This window comes from Synchytrium microbalum, assembly GCF_006535985.1.
Source record: "Synchytrium microbalum strain JEL517 chromosome Unknown SmJEL517_scf0034, whole genome shotgun sequence".
Classification (NCBI taxonomy): Eukaryota; Fungi; Chytridiomycota; class Chytridiomycetes; order Synchytriales; family Synchytriaceae; genus Synchytrium; species Synchytrium microbalum.
The window spans coordinates 147,062-163,689 of NW_022158383.1; the positions used below are offsets into that span (position 1 = coordinate 147,062).

Here is a 16,628-nt window from a genome sequence, read left to right on the forward strand (position 1 = left end):
ACAGGAAATAAGGGGTCAGCTTTGGGAAAACTCTCGGAGCGCCATCTTGGCGTTGGGTAACAAATATCCTACGGGTGTAAGAATTCTTGGTTGGTCTCCAGTTCGCCACTCAATAAAAATGATTCATCCGTTGTGAGGGTGTCTATTTAGCTGTATTCTATTTGTTTGTGCGAGATGCGAAGTAAATAGGTAAAGGCAAAATAATTAGGTCAATTAAATCTTAGGACACGGTATATTGAAGTCCCAGCCGTGCCTGCCTTCGTACTGAAACAGTGTGAGGTCTGCTGGTGTTGCCACTGAAGGAGTTGAAAGATGAGCTTGTTTTTCAAAGTCTAGTGAGCAATCATTAGCAATCATTTCCAATATAATCGATTCTTATATCCACACATACCAACTTTGATGAAGTACGAGTCTTCCCATCGAACTGTGCCTGTTTCAAAGTCAGCTAGTCGAAAGAATTCTCTCATCATGAGCATTCTGCCATCGTGATATCTGCCGGGTATATGCACCACCAGATCTATGGTATGATGCGTTGATATTAGGATTGATGGTGCTAATTGGTCAACCATCCAAGTTCCAACATACCTCCGGGCAACCATCGTGGAGGTGCCGAATTAAAGTCTCTAAATGCAACATATTTTACATGACAGTATAAATTGTCGGGTGACGGCTCAGTCCATGCCATATTTGATGGTGGGTTTGCCAGTGTAATCATCAGTAATGCTTGATCCTAAGTGACAGATGTGAGATTTCAAGACTCGATGGTTTTTAGCTGAGCAAAACAAGGAACATACCTTCCACTGAGCATGACCACCACATAGCGGCACCTTTTTGGATCCAACATACCATGCCTATTCAATTGAAGGGTCAATTATTTAACGACTAGGAAAAAACCAGGATATCTTTGCTTTATCATACCCCACTATGATTTTTCGTTATATCAATAAGCTTTCCATAACGATCCCTTGGACATTCGTGTGACTTCTTGTTCTCGACGACCCATTCCCACATTGTTCTATAAAAGTATTGACTCCAAGGGGTATTTTTGATGAAGTAGACACCATTGTTGATCATGTATTTGTCTGTTGGTGGCTAAGAGTAACGAGCGAATATGTGTGAATAATAGAAAAACATGTTATTGTGAAGTCCATAATGTACCTTTCCGGCAGTAGGAAGAATCAAGTCGTAGTGATCGTCCAAGTTTTCTTCCAATGTTCTCGTATGGTTTAGAAAGAATGCGTCTGCGTCAATCCACATAATCCATTCAGGGGCTCTGGCCGATGTTAATGCAGACAGGATGGCCAAGACCTTGACATAACCTGTGTTGTGTGGTGTGTGTGAGTGTATATGAGGTTGTTCGATCCAGTGCGTCATTCCTTCGTGATCAAGATGTTACTTACGAGGATTAATATCTTGTACATTCCGTACAGCAGGGAACTCGTTTGCTTCTGCAATTGAATAACTAATGTGTTTGAGAGACAGGGTTGTTTGAGCCTGCCGAACAAGGAAGGTGGGTGATGAACGAAGGAGTGCATACCCATGCCTAGCAGCATATTCGACTTTATTTGGCCAGGTGAGTCTGTAATATTCCTCTAGTTCCGGGTTTCCCTCAGAATAGTAAGACAGAATCAGTATCTTGTCCCTAATGAATGTGAAATTTTCGCCAAGAATGAGCATGACATGATGGATTGCGATGATCAGGGCAGATCACGACGAATGGATGTGATATGAGAGATTGCGCTTACCTTGGATATGATTTTGAAGCTAGTTCTGTTGCGCCGGGGATGTGTTTGTATGTAGCTGTACAGAAAGAGTAGAGACTACAGAGCAGCCATAAGACACCCACGCCCACAGCCAAGCTGATCCTCTGCTCTCTCGTCTGGAGAAACTTGATCGGGACGACCATGGCAAGCAGTCCAGGCAAGACGATCCACTGATAAGAAACTTGAGCAAAACATGTTCTGGCACGGATAGATGGCGCAAGGTGTGCAAAACAGAACAAGGGCACAGCGGAGAATGCGTTTATGTACTCATTCTCAATGCTTTGGTCCTATATATACGCGTTAGCAGGTGATGTTTGAACTGGACGAATTGCAAAGCTCATTTTTGGTCGTTCGGGTTTTGCGACAGTCGGACACCATAACTCGTCTATAGCATCATAGCAGTGATGGAAAAAATTGAATGACGCGTCACTTCATTTTTATTGCCAATTGCACATGCATCCCTTCACTGCAAATTGTATCACATTCCGTGACGTGTCAGACGTGTCTACAGCTTGCACATCACATATATACAGATCATGTCCAATACCAAAATTCCACTACGTCAGTTGGGCAGGAATGGCCCCATGGTGTCTGCACTTGTACGTTGAGTGATGATCAAGCTGGTTGAGACGTGGAGCTTGGTTTAATGGTGTCTTGCCAACACACACGGTAGACCTCAAGTTTTAACTGTTTTCTTGCTTTTACAGGGATACGGAGCAATGGTAAATGTCACTGTGGTTGAACTTCTGCTTATACATCTTGAAGCTGGCCCCACAATTCCGTATTGGACCTGACATTCAACACAATGAATCTCACAACTTCTCGCCGTGATTCTCACATTTCCTAACTGTTTGAACCTCAAAATCAAAGGGCCTGTCGGGCACATATGGATCTGCTGACGACGAGGTCAGCGTCAAGCTCCTAAACAAGGCTATCGACCTTGGATGCACTTTTTGGGATACCAGTGATCTCTATGGTAATACTCTAATGGATTCATCCTTGTTACGATACTGCTGATCTGGATTCCGTCACGAGATTCTAACAAACCCCCACTTCAGGTGTCGGCCACAACGAAAAACTCCTCTCTCGAGTCCTAGCCACTCGCAGAAACGAGATCTTTCTCGCTACCAAATTCGCAATCGTCGTTGGAAAGAATGGTCCCCGGCAAATTCGCGGTGACGCTGCGTACGTCAAGGAAGCCTGTGATGCGTCCTTGAAACGTCTGGGAATCAGTACCATTGACTTGTACTATCAGCATCGAGTTGATCCAAACACGCCTATTGAAGTTACAGTTGGTGCCATGAAGGAGTTGGTCAAGGTAATTACATTCATCTATGAAAACTTGATCCTGGTTCTCAGGCTCTTTTGTGCGGCTTTGGTGTGCTAGCCTAACTATATTATATTTCTTTGGATTTAGGAAGGCAAAGTTCGATACTTGGGTCTAAGTGAATGCTCTGCTGCTACTCTACGACGAGCTCATAAGGTCCATCCTATATCGTGTGTTCAAATGGAGTACAGTCCCTGGTGAGACACACAAAAAATCCAGATCTGGCAGTATACGATGGACTCATTTCCTTCATTGCAGGTGCCTCGATATTGAACAGAACGGCATTCTAGCCACATGTCGCGAGCTAGGCATCGCCATCGTCCCATATTCTCCCGTAAGTTCTACAAGCTCTTCTCACATCCATAATGTGTCACATTCCCAACACCCCACACTCATAGCTGGGCCGCGGCTTCCTCTCTGGCGAAATCAAGTCGCCTGACGATATCCCCAAAGGAGACTTTAGAAAAACACTCCCTCGATTCCGTGGTGAGGCATTCAAGACCAATTTGGAGCTGGTTAAGGCTTTTGAAAGCATGGCGAAAGCGAAAGGGTTAGTCTGTGGGGTTTGGAGCCGAAGATGGATTTCTGTCAAAGTTTGCGAACTGACTCGTTTTTTCGCCTCAATTTACAGAACCACTGCATCCGCACTTTGCTTGGCGTGGGTGTTCTTCCAAGGTCCTGATATGGTAAATTCGAAAGCTAGTTCCGAAGTTGACATATTCAATATCTAATGTATCCAACCTGGTAGATCCCTATTCCCGGTACCCGACGTGAAAAGGTATGGATGACACTCCTTTCCTCCTTACTCGCTGGCGTTGTCTAACCATTCCCTTATAGGCATTACTTGAAAACTTGAGCTCCTTGAAAGTTAACTTCACTAAAGAGGACGACGCCAAGATTCGAGCCATTTTGTCCAAGACAGTTGGTGAACGATACACGGCAGATGGAATGCGTGCTGTCAACTTGTAGTTTGTCACTTGAATATGAAAAAATGGAGCGCTTGGAAATAAAATGGGAACGATTTTAGATGCCCCTGAAATTACAAATGCACTCTATTCAGCCTTCTTAGATTTCTCCTTTTTAGACTCATCCCAATCCGGCATCAACATATCAATATTCACAAGCGGCTGATACGTAAATCCAATCAATGCACATCCAAAGTTCGTTATTCCTAAAAGCATGAAAAGAGCAGCTGCTCCTTTCGCTTGGGTCGGGATGATGTCCACCAGTGGTTTGAATACAGGGTTTTTGAGTAGGTTGTCGAGTATATCTGCTAAGGGCCCTGCTACGAGTGCTGCTAGTGGGAATGCTAGTCGGGATATGCTTTGAGATAAAGCGAAAACACGACCCTGCATGCTTGGGTGTGTTTTGCGTTGGAAGATGGATTCTCGGGCGCTCTTGTTTGTTGGGAGTAGGAGCATGAACTGGTTGGTAGATGCGTTGAATGTAGCATTAGAGTTAGAATTCAAAACAGCATACAGTCCGGCAAACAAAAGGGAAGTGAGTGTCCGAAAGTCTCTTACCAAGAATGCCACAGCCAGAACCCAGTATATTCCATTGGCCAATCCAATACTTCCCAACAACAGTGCCTGCAGTGCAGCACACGTTAATACTACTGGAGCTAGCCGTACTTTTGGATTGTTCTTAAACAATACTGCTGGAATAGCAAACCCGACTAATGCTCCCAGTCCCGAGAATGTAAGCACGTTACCCAAGGCTACTGGAGATGCAAACGACAATACCACCGGAGTCATCAATATCTGCACAGCCCCAGAAGACACTAGCGACTGCGTCAAAAACAGGAGTAAAGCAAGCAAACCCGGCTGCTTCACTATATAATTCCACGCTTCAAGCGTCTCCTTAATCCGCTCCGATATCCCATCTGCAGCCGCATCCTTCATCGCCTTCCGTGGCGGATTAGGTATCCTCGTACCAAGCGTCACGACTGTGGCTGCTATAAAAGTGGACGTCTCAACAAGAAAACAAATCCCTAATCCCCTAACAGCCGATTGTGCATCTAGGCCCATTGATGAGGACGATGCCGACGACATGATCCAGCCTGATATCATGGGAGCAAACATCATACTGAGTCCATTAGCTGCCTGTGTGTATCCATTGACTTTGGGCAAGTCTTCCTTTTTCTCGACGAGGAGCGAGACGCTTGCTAGGAAGGAGGGCCATTGTACAGCATTTGCGACTGATTGTATGCTGGTTGCGAGATAGATGTGCCATATTGACAAAGCATCTGTGTTAAGCGAGAGTGTTGGTTGCAACATATCAACATATGCCAAGGCTTCCTGCCGCATGCAACCAGCACATGTTCATAGTGCTGTTTGCTGTATGCAATATCAAACTTCACTAACTCACCAAATCTCCATAGACCAAAAAGAGCCAAAGTTGCACTGAATGCTAACGAGTCAGCTACTATTATCACCGTTTTGCGGTCAAAACGGTCAATATACGCTCCCTAAAATTACGATTTTGAGGCAACATTAGTGCTTCTACTGGATTGTATCGCCATAGACATCAAATGCTCTAATTACAGCTAATGGTCCAAGTATGATGCCAGGAGCCTCAGAGAAGAATGTTATACCAGCCAATTGACCTAATAAGAAAGAAAATAGGCAAATGGCCAGAACACGGTTGCATCTGTATAACGAAAGCATAGAGCTTACCGGTACTGTTTGTTGTCGCATATGTAAATAGTCGAAGTGCATGCTGAGCGATCTCAGTTCCGATTAATGAGGTGAACTGCCCTAGGAATAGGAGAACAAACGTCCTGGACATCTCTGCTCTGAAATGGTTTAGCGAAACTAGCGAAGCGTTCGAATCTCCTCCAAAAATTGAAGTTGCAATAAGGGAGACGCAGTCTTTTTTTCTTAGATCGGTCAAAGTACTTAAAATACCTCCAACATCAACTGGAAACTCTTCATATATCGTCCAGATTTGCGCCCATCAAATGACCCTCTCAGACGCAACTCAAAATTCAATATGAGACCTTATTCCGACCTTCTTTCTTGGATTCCTTTTCGATAGAGAACTCAGCTTTCGAGTGAGCCATACCTCATTATATGGTGTCCGGGAATCCACATTCTTGATGTTCTTTTGAACTGCTTGCCGTTGCGTCTCTTAAGATAATAGAATAGCACGCCTGAAAGTTAGAACGATAGCTAGCGACATTAGAGCAATAACGTTAGTAACACAAAAATGCATAGCGACTTAAATTTTGATGTTTTGACTGTGTTAACAAATCGATTTTGAGACAAAGTGTAGAAATGACCTCAGTAGCTGGTCTTTGACCCTCTCAGTGGGCTCTGCTGGATCACACTCTATCATGCTAGATACCGCTAGCATCAAGATTTAAACCAATACTCTAGCTTGGACAATCTTACGATCTAAGACTGTAATATCTATCAGCTCGGACAACAACTATAACTTCACTTTATTCACTTTTTTCGTAAATCATGAAAGTCAACCACATACTACTATAAACCTCTCACAACATAATAATACATGTCTACTACACCATGGAAGAAATGTTTTTGACATCTTCAGCTCTCTCGCAACTTGCTCCAAATTTGTTTGAAGCTTGGAAGAAAATCACGTTCCGGGCGGGTATCGCATAGAAGGAGATCCAATCTAAGTCACGTCGACGTGTCTTTATATCATGCGACTCTGCGACTCTAGATTCAACGGTTATGGCCAACGACCAGCATGTTCGGCCAATTTTTTCCAACTTTCTGTCGACTCACTGCGCGAGTTCAAACACACACATCCAGCACCCAAGAGTCCAGAAAGGGAAGTCGCCATGTCAAATCTACGTGATTCCTCTCAATCCTCACGATTCAGTGATCGCTCGTCCATATCAACAATCCCCACCGACACCATGAGTTCTTCACAATCGATTAATGCATCCGTCGTTCGAAATACATATAGTTCTGCTCCCAGTGGACCATTATGCGCTCCTCTCCGTGTTAGAGAGCACGAAAATAGGTAATTTTATATATGGATCTTTTGTCTCTTGCTATATCTCAAAAGCCACACATATTTGCCACAGAGATGATGGACCAAGGAAGGATGTGATACGCTTTCGATCTAGTTTAAGGAATACCATATGTGATGTGATGCGCGATCGTGGATGGAAGGAGACTGATAGGTAATAGGAGTGGATGAGCTTCATGAATTGTCTCTCTGCGTCCAATTCATTTTTTCACATCAAACGCTCATTCTCAACGAATCTCTCCTTCATATTTCTGCCTATAGTGATACTGACTGGGACTTTTTCTGGGCAGACGTACACTGGCTCCACGAATTCTTTGACAAGTCCTACTTTTCAGAATTCCAACGTCTAAACCACTTCCGAAATCACTACGAGCTCACACGAAAGGACTTGCTAGTCAAGAATCTCAAGCGGACTTTACGAGCCGTCGAACGAGAGCATGGTGCTGAAGCAGCCTCCAAATTTGATTTTGTGTCGCAATCATTTTCACTACCATCGGAACATGCTCTCTTTTCAGAAGAGTTCAAGAGAACTCCTGGTGCTGTGTGGATTATGAAACCTGCTGGTCGTGCTCAGGGACGAGGGATCTTCTTGATTAATAAATTGAGTCAGGCTAATGGATGGAAACGCGCTGGGGCTGATAAGAAGAGGATTACGGCTAGTTCGTCGTCTTTGGCTAGTAAACGGGATGGGAGAGACTCTAAAGGATCAAAGAGTACGACTGCTTTGGATCAAGAAGAGGAGGATGGTGTTGAAGCTTATATCGTGCAACGCTATATCGCGAATCCCTACCTAATTGGAGGTAAAGATCTGATTTTGCTGCTCTTTTTTGCTTCCTACTGATATTTCTTTTTCCAACTTAGGCAAAAAGTTTGATATCAGAGCGTATGTCCTGGTGACTTCGTATACGCCGTTGACTGCCTACTTGCATCGAAATGGTTTCTGTCGCTTCAGTAATACTCAATTTTCAATGAATGCTCGGGACATTTCTAATTTATGTAAGTTGCAATTGCCGTGGCAGCACAACCCGGCGAAAATGTGTCTTACAGACTGTATTCTCAGATATACATGCCACAAATGTCGCCATCCAAAAAACCGCACCAAATTACTCACCATCGAAAGGATGTAAATGGTTACTCCGCTCTCTTAAACGATACATTGGAACTCACCGCGGAGAAGAAGCGGCCGAGACTCTGTTTTCACAAATGGAGCAGCTGGTGGTCAGGAGTTTGCTGAGTGTTCAGAAAGTGATGATTAATGACAAGCACTGTTTTGAGCTTTATGGATATGATATTCTGGTCGATGATAATCTCAAGCCGTAAGCTATGAAGCGTGCATAGTCATTTGGAAAGTCGCTTACACGTTCCCCCCTTACAGATGGCTCCTAGAAGTGAATGCATCACCTTCGCTATCGGCTGAGACACCATGGGACTATGATCTCAAGCATGCCGTGCTAAACGACATGTTTGATATTGTTGATCTGGAACGAGAGTGAGTTTGCGCTTTGATTGAAAAGTATCAGCCAGCATAAATTTCTACCAAAACACTGAAACTAACAGATATAATGTCTTGATACAGACATGTCTCACACAAGGGGCCACGAACTAAAGTTGGTGGATTCGACTTGATTTACAATGATGGGCCTGTACATCGTGAAGGAAGTCCTGGAGGACATGTTTCATTCCTTGGATGTCACTGCCCCATTGTTGAAGCACCTAAATCTAAACGAAGGAAGGAACGCTGGGCAACTGGCAGCAACTAAAGTTATATTATAATATAATGTTTGGTAAACTAGTAGAGTCGAGAATCAAATACAGAGTATTTTACAGCAACGTTCGGTAAACACGTGAATACACACGATGCACGTCAAATTCTTTAGGTATGCCTTGCAGAAATGCCAAATTCGATCGCGAGGTTTGAAATCTTTGTAACGTAAAAGTTTGCGTCTTCAATCACAAACCTCGCTAAGCCCAAACTTCAACAATAGCTCAAAGTAAAATTAATCGATCGGTTATCAAAAGGAATATAGAATTAAGCATCATAAAGATAACATCTAATTGAAGCATTCCATCTCTACTTATCCGCTCTGATGGTCGCCAAACCGGGACGAAACAATAATGCTGCTACAACCTCGACTTCGCTACCAAAGTTAACGGAAGCCGATATTCAACCTGATTTATCGCTACTTCCTCAGCCAATATCAGACACTTCTGCTGCTGCATGTCTCGCTGTCCGGGCTGCTCGTGATGAACATTACACTCGCATTGGTGGTATGTATGATCTAGCTTACCAGCTTCAACAAAATATGTAATTCAGTGTTTCGAGCCATTTTTTATTTATTTATTTATTGGTTTTAGCTCGTATCGTGGTTGGTTTAGATGATGCTGCCAGTCAAGCTAATGCTAGCAAATCTGAAGAAGCTAATAGTAAACTGTATGCTGCCCGTTTTCGTGGCCTTGCTGAATCGGAAGCGGAGCTGCCCATTCACTTGTACGATGTTGTCGGGAGTGCATTTCTGAATCTGCTGAGGACACAAAAGGATCAGTCTATCATCATCAGGTATCTATTGCTCATTGTTGTGATTGAATTTGGTTGACGATTACCATTCTGAATAATTGCATGCCTCTTTTTGCTCATTGGCTACTTCTAATCTAGTGGCCATTCAACCCCGACAAGTCATCATATGATTACTAGGTAATGCCTCTCATGCTAAACTTGGAACAACGTGTAAAGTCTGCCTGAACTACTTTCCATACTCGTAGGCACCTTTGTGATTTGTCGAAGTCGTCTCAGAAAAAGTCAAAGACTCAATCTGCTATTCTTCGAGCTGAACAAGTTTTAGCTGTCTTCGGAAATGCTCGAGGTCTCAATGGAGTCGAAGAGCAAATGTATAGCAGGGTCACAGAATTCCAATTTGATGAAACTGGTCGTATTGTTGGTGCTAAATTCTTGACTTATCTATTGAACTCGTGAGCTATGCTGAGACCTAGCTTCAGGCCTGTGAAGATTATCACTAGCTGAATGATTTTTTTGCTCCGTTTTAGGACTCGATTAACTGATGCTCCCAAAGGATGTCGCAGCTTTAATATCATCTCCGTCTTCTTATCATCCTTGACTCCAGACGAACGAGCTGCTTTACTTCTACCAGCTGATATTGTATCGTCTTGTTCATACCTCCACTCAGTACCAAAGACTGTCTTGTTGAGTGGTGCATCCATGACTCTCCCGGAGCTATTTGACTACTTCTCCTATCTCAAAATCACCAAACCACAACAGGGAGCAGTCATGAAACTCCTAGCTGGAATACTCCACCTTGGCCGACTACATTTTACAGATGATCCTCAATCAGGGTTTGCCAGGCTCAAATCTCACGATATGCTTGACGAGGTCGCTGAAATATTAGAAGTATCGCCTGAAAAGCTCTTGACTACACTCACCAACAAGACGGCACGAGTTGGACATGATGTATACTCTGTTGACCTGAATGGTGAAGGCGCTATGGCTCAAACTGCTGCCGTCGCTAGAGCAATGTATTCGACTCTGTTTGATTTCGTTGTGGACAAGTGTAATACGCACTTGTGTCGTAATGAATCAGAATGGACGTCGTTTATATCTGTTGTTGATTTCCCATCTCGACTTGGTGGTGGTATGAGTCTGCATGCTCTTATGGGTAATGTGGGTGCCGAACGTATGTGGGAGTTTGCTGATGGGAAGATTGGGTCTGGGTTGGTTCGCATTCTTCGTCAAGAGGTATATTGCATCACATAGTCCCACTTTTTTGAACCATCTACCAGAAACAAACTTTGCCCTTGACTCAAAATTCTTTCCATTCTATACAGGGCTGTGAAGCTTCTGAATTCAAACCATCCAATGTTGCTACTTTGTCACTTCTTGGCTCTCCAGAGCGTGGCCTAGTATACCTAATCAACAACCAAATCAATCAACCACCATCAACGGACGGCAGTATGATTTCAAGCATCATCAACACCGCAAACGTAACGCCATCAAAGTCAAACCAAAAGTCATTCATCATCTCGCATTCCCACGGAATGGTTGAATATGACTTGCACGATTGGCGTAGTGGTGTTGAAACAACATCAAACGAACTGGTTGGCTTGTTTTCAAGTGATGGTACACTTGGAGCTACATTCTTCCAACCTGTAATCGCTGCTGCTCAATTACAAGCTGCCGAGACTCTTGCGCGATCGAAAACTGTTGCCCGCTCAAAGTCCGTCAATGGACGAGATGGACGTGAAGCAAGCAGTCCGCTGACACGTAAAGGAACCGTATCGAATCGTAATGTAAAATTCGAAACGGCTTTGACTCGTCTCTACTCTGACTTGGACTTGCTGGTTGAAGCATTACAAGAGACCTCAATCTGGGTCGCTCTATGCTTTAGCACCACTCCATCTTCCACTCGCTCAAAATTTGATCTCGAATTTATATCTACTCAGGCTATTGCATATGGTCTTGGTGCTCTGGCATCGTCTCCAGCTGCTGTATACTTTACCGACTACTCTTTTGAAGAGTTTGTTGGTCGATATGCAGCTGCTCATCCAGCTCTCGGAGATGCAACATTGGGCAATCCACAACAACGAATGGCCAAGTTTGTAGCTACTCGTGAATGGAGTCAGGATGATGTAATTGTTGGCAAGACACGACTGTACATATCTGATATCGCATGGCAGGAACTCGAAGCTGATTTGAGTGAAGCTACTCATAATAATTTCAAGGAGAATTTCGAAAAGGCTCAACAACAACCTATTGTTGCCATGTCTGAATTTGGTGACGATGTCGATTACGATTCTAAATTACGACCTGGCGAGACTGAGCCGTTGCCAGTTCAAATCGATCTCTTGCCTTCTGCGAATGAAAAGAAGCCTAAATTAGTACGTGTTGAACGAGAAGAACATTTGAGTCCGTCTCGTCGAGCTTGGTTGTGTCTTACTTGGAGCTTGACATGGTATATTCCATCTATATTTTTGTCATTCTGTGGTCGGATGAAACGTCGTGATATTCAGGTAAAGATTCTTCTTTTATAACCAGTCGTATATCAACGTTTTTTTCTTGCTTAATAATGTTTTTTATCAATTTTAGATTGCTTGGCGAGAAAAAGTCGCAATCTTCATAATGATTCTTGCACTCTGTGCTGCCATGCTCTTCTTCATTATCGGATTTGGTGCAATCTTGTGTCCTCGTCGTGCAGTCCTGTCTCAAGGTGAACTTGATGGTCGAACTCACATCAACGATCCCTACGTGTCAATGTATGGCAAGTATTATCGTATTCCTGATATCGTAAACTCTCATGTCAACTCGAATGGTTGGGTGTCAGCTGTCGCTCTTGAACAGACTGTCCTTGGTCGAGGTAAGCACAATTATTATCTTCTGTTTTCCGTTGCTAAAAATGCTAATACTTTCAGTCCTTTATTTCCGCAGATATCAGTTCCATGTTTAGACCCACTGATCGATGGAATGCTATTTGCCCAAACTTGACACAACCTTCTGGATGGGACAATATTGCTCGTAATATTCCTCTTGCCTTCCAGAGGTGAGTTTGAGGCAAAAAGCAAAACTCGAATCAAGATATATTATAATGCACAGCATTGTCGCCAAATTCTCTTGCGGTCTCTCACATTTCTAAGTAACTGAACCCGCCTCCTTCAACAGGGTCTGGTACATCCATTCTACTGCCTCCTCAAGCGCGAACTCAGTCGGCGGTGCCGCCGTAGATTACTTCCAAGCCTTGAGAAAGGACCAGAAGGGTGACCTCGCTCGAGACTCTTCCTGGATAGCGCAGACTCTCGCCGCAGACACCGCAAACAACTACATTATAGTCGCATACGACAAAGTATATGATGTCAGTCAATACTTTAATGGACAAAACACCAACAATTTCCTTGGATCCAACATGCAAAGCATCTTTTCGACATTTGGGAAACAAGGGGTTGATGTTACTCAATACTTGGAGCAAATTAAGTCTGTTGAAAGTCCACAGGCTTGGGCTCGATATATGTCTTGTATGGATGGACTGTTTTATCAGGGTGTCGTTGATCATCGTTTGGTACGAAAATGCTTGCTTGATAATGTCCTTTTTTTTGTCGAGAATAGTTGTTTAATGCTATGTTTGACTATCTCAGGATGCCAAATGTGTGATATCAAACTGGATTTTACTTGGTGCTTCTATCTTGCTAGTTGCAGTTATTGGATTCAAGTTTGTTGCGTAAGTAGCGATATTTGTGAATTAGAACAGACAAGTCATTGCTTCCATAGTCGTTGATTTTGTTGCGACTCCAATACGCTCAACAAAATCTCAAAACCACCCTCTCTAGTGCCTTACAATGCGGTTCTAGACGTGATCCTGTCAAATACGACAAATTCGTCCTAGTCAACATCCCTTGTTATACCGAAGGAGCTGACTCGCTAACGAAAACCCTGGAAGCTCTCGTCCAAACAAGCTACGATGACAAACGGAAACTCCTCTTTATCGTTGCTGATGGAATGGTCATGGGTAGTGGTAACGATCGTCCGACTCCACGAATCGTGCTCGATATATTGGGTGTCGGTGCCGATGTTGATCCTGAACCTAAAGCATATGTGGCACTTGGTGAAGGAAGACGTCAATTGAATCGAGCTAAAGTGTATAGTGGACTGTATGAAGTACAGGGTCGAGCTGCTCCGTTTATTGTCATTGTCAAGTGTGGTAGTGAAGGAGAAGTCAGTCGTCCAGGAAATCGGTACGTCGATGTCCTGATACTCCGAAGTACCTTTTTTCTGCTCGTAACATTCTAAATTTGAATACTGTTGTAGTGGTAAACGTGACTCTCAAATAATGTTGATGAGATTCCTTTCTCATGTCCACTTCAACTCTGAAATGACTCCACTTGACCTCGAGATCTACCATCAAATGAAGAACGTTATTGGGGTTCACCCATCCTTCTTTGAATACGTGCTCTTTGTTGACAGTGATACTGAAGTCTATCCCGATGCTTTGAATCGATTGGTTTCATGTATGGTTAACGACAGCAAAGTGAGTGATTTGTATATGTCCAAATGAACTTCTTTGTGTTGTTTCCTGACACATCCGTTTTCGTCAGGTCATTGGTTTGTGTGGTGAGACCACCATTGCAAATGAACGTGACTCTTGGGTCACATCCCTTCAAGTTTATGAATATTTCATTTCTCATAACTTGGCCAAGGTATTGCATTGGATGATGATCGCATTTATTCTGCCTCTCGCAAGATTTATCTAACTTCTAACATCGCCGCATTTAGGCCTTTGAATCCATGTTTGGTTCAGTAACTTGTCTTCCTGGTTGTTTCTCAATGTATCGAATCAGGTAAATCTGGCACAGTTGTTTCGTGCTCTTTCTGACAATTCACGCTCTTTTGCTCTAGGACTGCCAAGAACGTGCCGCTCATCATTGCACCCTCTATCATCAGCGAGTATTCGACGAACCGAGTTGAAACTCTGCATATGAAGAATCTCTTGCATCTTGGCGAAGATCGTTACTTAGTATGTACAACCAAAAAAGGAGGTACTGTCTACGGCTTTGGATGGTGTTTTCTTACCCGAAACCAAATTTAGACCACTCTCGTTCTTAAAAACTTTGGTGGATACAAGCTTACCTTCACGAATGATGCCAAGTGTAAAACAGCTGCTCCTGATACTTGGGCTGTCTTCTTATCTCAACGACGTGAGTATTATGACTGTAAATGTTTGCTTTTTTTTGCTTGAAGGTCGGAAACAAGGCCGATGTCACCTACACGTAACACATACAAATGTTTTCACAGGTCGATGGATCAATTCTACAGTCCACAATCTACTTGAACTCTTATGGGTCAAACAACTCTGTGGAGTTTGCTGTTTCTCAATGAGATTTGTCGTCTTTCTCGACTTGATCGCAACTCTTCTTCAACCTGCTGCTATTTTCTACATCATTTATATCATTGTGACTGCCATTATCGATCCTGAACTTGGAGTTCCTACGGTAGGATCCATGTTTGTTTCAGACTCACCTCGCACCCAAGAAAAGCGACAGATAGCGACATAGCCAATCTCAATCTTTGTTGAGTTTTAGATCACATTGATTATGTTGGCAGCTGTCTATGGTCTCCAAGTCGTCATCTTCATCCTCAAACAGGAATATCAGCACATTGGATGGATGATTATCTATATTCTTGCCAGTCCTGTGTTTGCCTATTTAGACCTGTATGCTTGGTGGCACTTTGATGACTTTTCATGGGTGAGTGCCTGTTGAATTGATGCTTTGTTGGAGATTGAGAAATCTCGTAAATGTCGTCGTTAAAATGCATGTTTTCGCTGAATCATAGGTAATACTCGTATCGTCATGGATGAAGGCAAGGTCATATACGAGATGGATGTTGAAGAGGTATGAAGTTTGGCCAAAGTCACGTATCTGTTAATGTTGGAGCAACAGTTTATTCTGCTGCATTCTCCAGACACTGAGGGTAGTTTTTTCTTCGCTGGAAGCGCCTTTAACTTACTCCAAACCCTACAGTTTGACCCATCCGTCGTCCCTATGCAAAAGTACGCTAGCTTTGAGTCCCAGCTTGTCTATGGCTCAGTCGCTGGAAGAGAATACGCACCAAACGCTGAAAGTGTATATTCTATTCCTCCTGGCATGATGCTTCCACCATCAACATATGCTGGTTCAGCTTACGGTGATGCTGTGCAATATCAGCAACAGCAGCAACTGGGACCACAATCCACTATGTATGCCATGTCTGCAGTCTCAAACCATCAACAACCATTTGAGCAGCAACAACAACAAGTAGCACCACCATCCACCATGTATGCCATATCTGTCGGCTCAAACCCTGGAATTTCTCCTGACGACGTCCAAATACTCGAACGATGCAGATACGAAATCGAAGCTATATTGAATCATCCCGCTACTTCTCATTTGAACAAGAAGCAAATCAGAAAACTAGTACAAGAACGTCTTGATGTTGATTTGAATGACGCTACTGCCAAGAAGCTGGTTCATCAACTTATTGATGATGTTTTAGCTTCTCATGCTCCAATGTAAAAAAGGAATGTCATTTTTAGTGAAGGTCTCTCATTGTCAAAACGAAGTCATGTTAAAGTTATTAACATTCTCCTCATTTATCTGTATTTTCAATGAAAGTTGTTGGTATGTTATGTTGTGTTAGAAAATAGATTCAACATTCAGTGAAATCATCGGGACGTGCGATCTCTTCTGGCTTGAATTTAAAATGTCAATTCTCTGCTGATTGCGCTTTGATTTTGACTTTGACAGATAGAGGGTGATGCAACAGCAAATAAGCTCGCACAGGTGTCAGGCTCTCGAGTCAAAACCGTCAACAACACAACCATAACACACCAACCCAAAGAAGGCACTCATGATGAAATCAATCTTTATTCTCTTTCTCACTCTTGCAATTGTGCATATCACGGTCTCCGATCCAACTGGTCGAAAGATCTCTTTTGCAGACTTGCAAGGCACTTGGAAGGTGAAAAAAAGACGAATCTCCACACGAATAAATCTCAGAAATC

At 43.3% G+C, this 16,628-nt stretch overlaps 4 protein-coding genes across 4 annotated transcripts; 3 read left to right on the plus strand and 1 right to left on the minus strand.

The window, feature by feature from the left end:
* Window positions 1-213: 213 nt before the first annotated feature.
* On the minus strand, window positions 214-1,906 carry SmJEL517_g04706 (uncharacterized protein; the record flags this gene model as incomplete). The annotated part of the gene is made up of 9 exons (XM_031170634.1): window positions 214-332; window positions 392-517; window positions 586-730; window positions 795-851; window positions 919-1,092; window positions 1,159-1,319; window positions 1,401-1,462; window positions 1,538-1,642; window positions 1,746-1,906. 9 exons carry the CDS (start codon window positions 1,904-1,906, stop codon window positions 214-216), a joined length of 1,110 nt encoding a protein of 369 aa, XP_031023389.1.
* A 393-nt stretch (window positions 1,907-2,299) lies between these two features.
* On the plus strand, window positions 2,300-4,059 carry SmJEL517_g04707 (uncharacterized protein; the record flags this gene model as incomplete). The annotated part of the gene is made up of 10 exons (XM_031170635.1): window positions 2,300-2,362; window positions 2,471-2,485; window positions 2,634-2,739; window positions 2,822-3,081; window positions 3,181-3,287; window positions 3,349-3,424; window positions 3,489-3,640; window positions 3,722-3,776; window positions 3,839-3,868; window positions 3,928-4,059. 10 exons carry the CDS (start codon window positions 2,300-2,302, stop codon window positions 4,057-4,059), a joined length of 996 nt encoding a protein of 331 aa, XP_031023390.1.
* A 2,839-nt stretch (window positions 4,060-6,898) lies between these two features.
* Window positions 6,899-8,852, plus strand: SmJEL517_g04708 (uncharacterized protein; the record flags this gene model as incomplete). Its single annotated transcript, XM_031170636.1, has 7 exons — window positions 6,899-7,083; window positions 7,148-7,246; window positions 7,354-7,892; window positions 7,954-8,088; window positions 8,153-8,408; window positions 8,468-8,581; window positions 8,669-8,852. The coding sequence occupies 7 exons, from the start codon at window positions 6,899-6,901 to the stop codon at window positions 8,850-8,852; spliced, it is 1,512 nt and encodes a 503-aa protein (XP_031023385.1).
* A 327-nt stretch (window positions 8,853-9,179) lies between these two features.
* SmJEL517_g04709 (chitin synthase) lies at window positions 9,180-16,140 on the plus strand (the record flags this gene model as incomplete). The annotated part of the gene is made up of 20 exons (XM_031170637.1): window positions 9,180-9,360; window positions 9,448-9,649; window positions 9,746-9,784; window positions 9,853-10,059; window positions 10,135-10,840; window positions 10,930-12,111; window positions 12,188-12,455; window positions 12,527-12,638; window positions 12,758-13,151; window positions 13,228-13,310; window positions 13,420-13,824; window positions 13,898-14,117; window positions 14,185-14,286; window positions 14,363-14,427; window positions 14,486-14,603; window positions 14,676-14,784; window positions 14,882-15,078; window positions 15,169-15,337; window positions 15,422-15,480; window positions 15,610-16,140. 20 exons carry the CDS (start codon window positions 9,180-9,182, stop codon window positions 16,138-16,140), a joined length of 5,349 nt encoding a protein of 1,782 aa, XP_031023386.1.
* Between the last annotated feature and the right edge of the window lie 488 nt (window positions 16,141-16,628).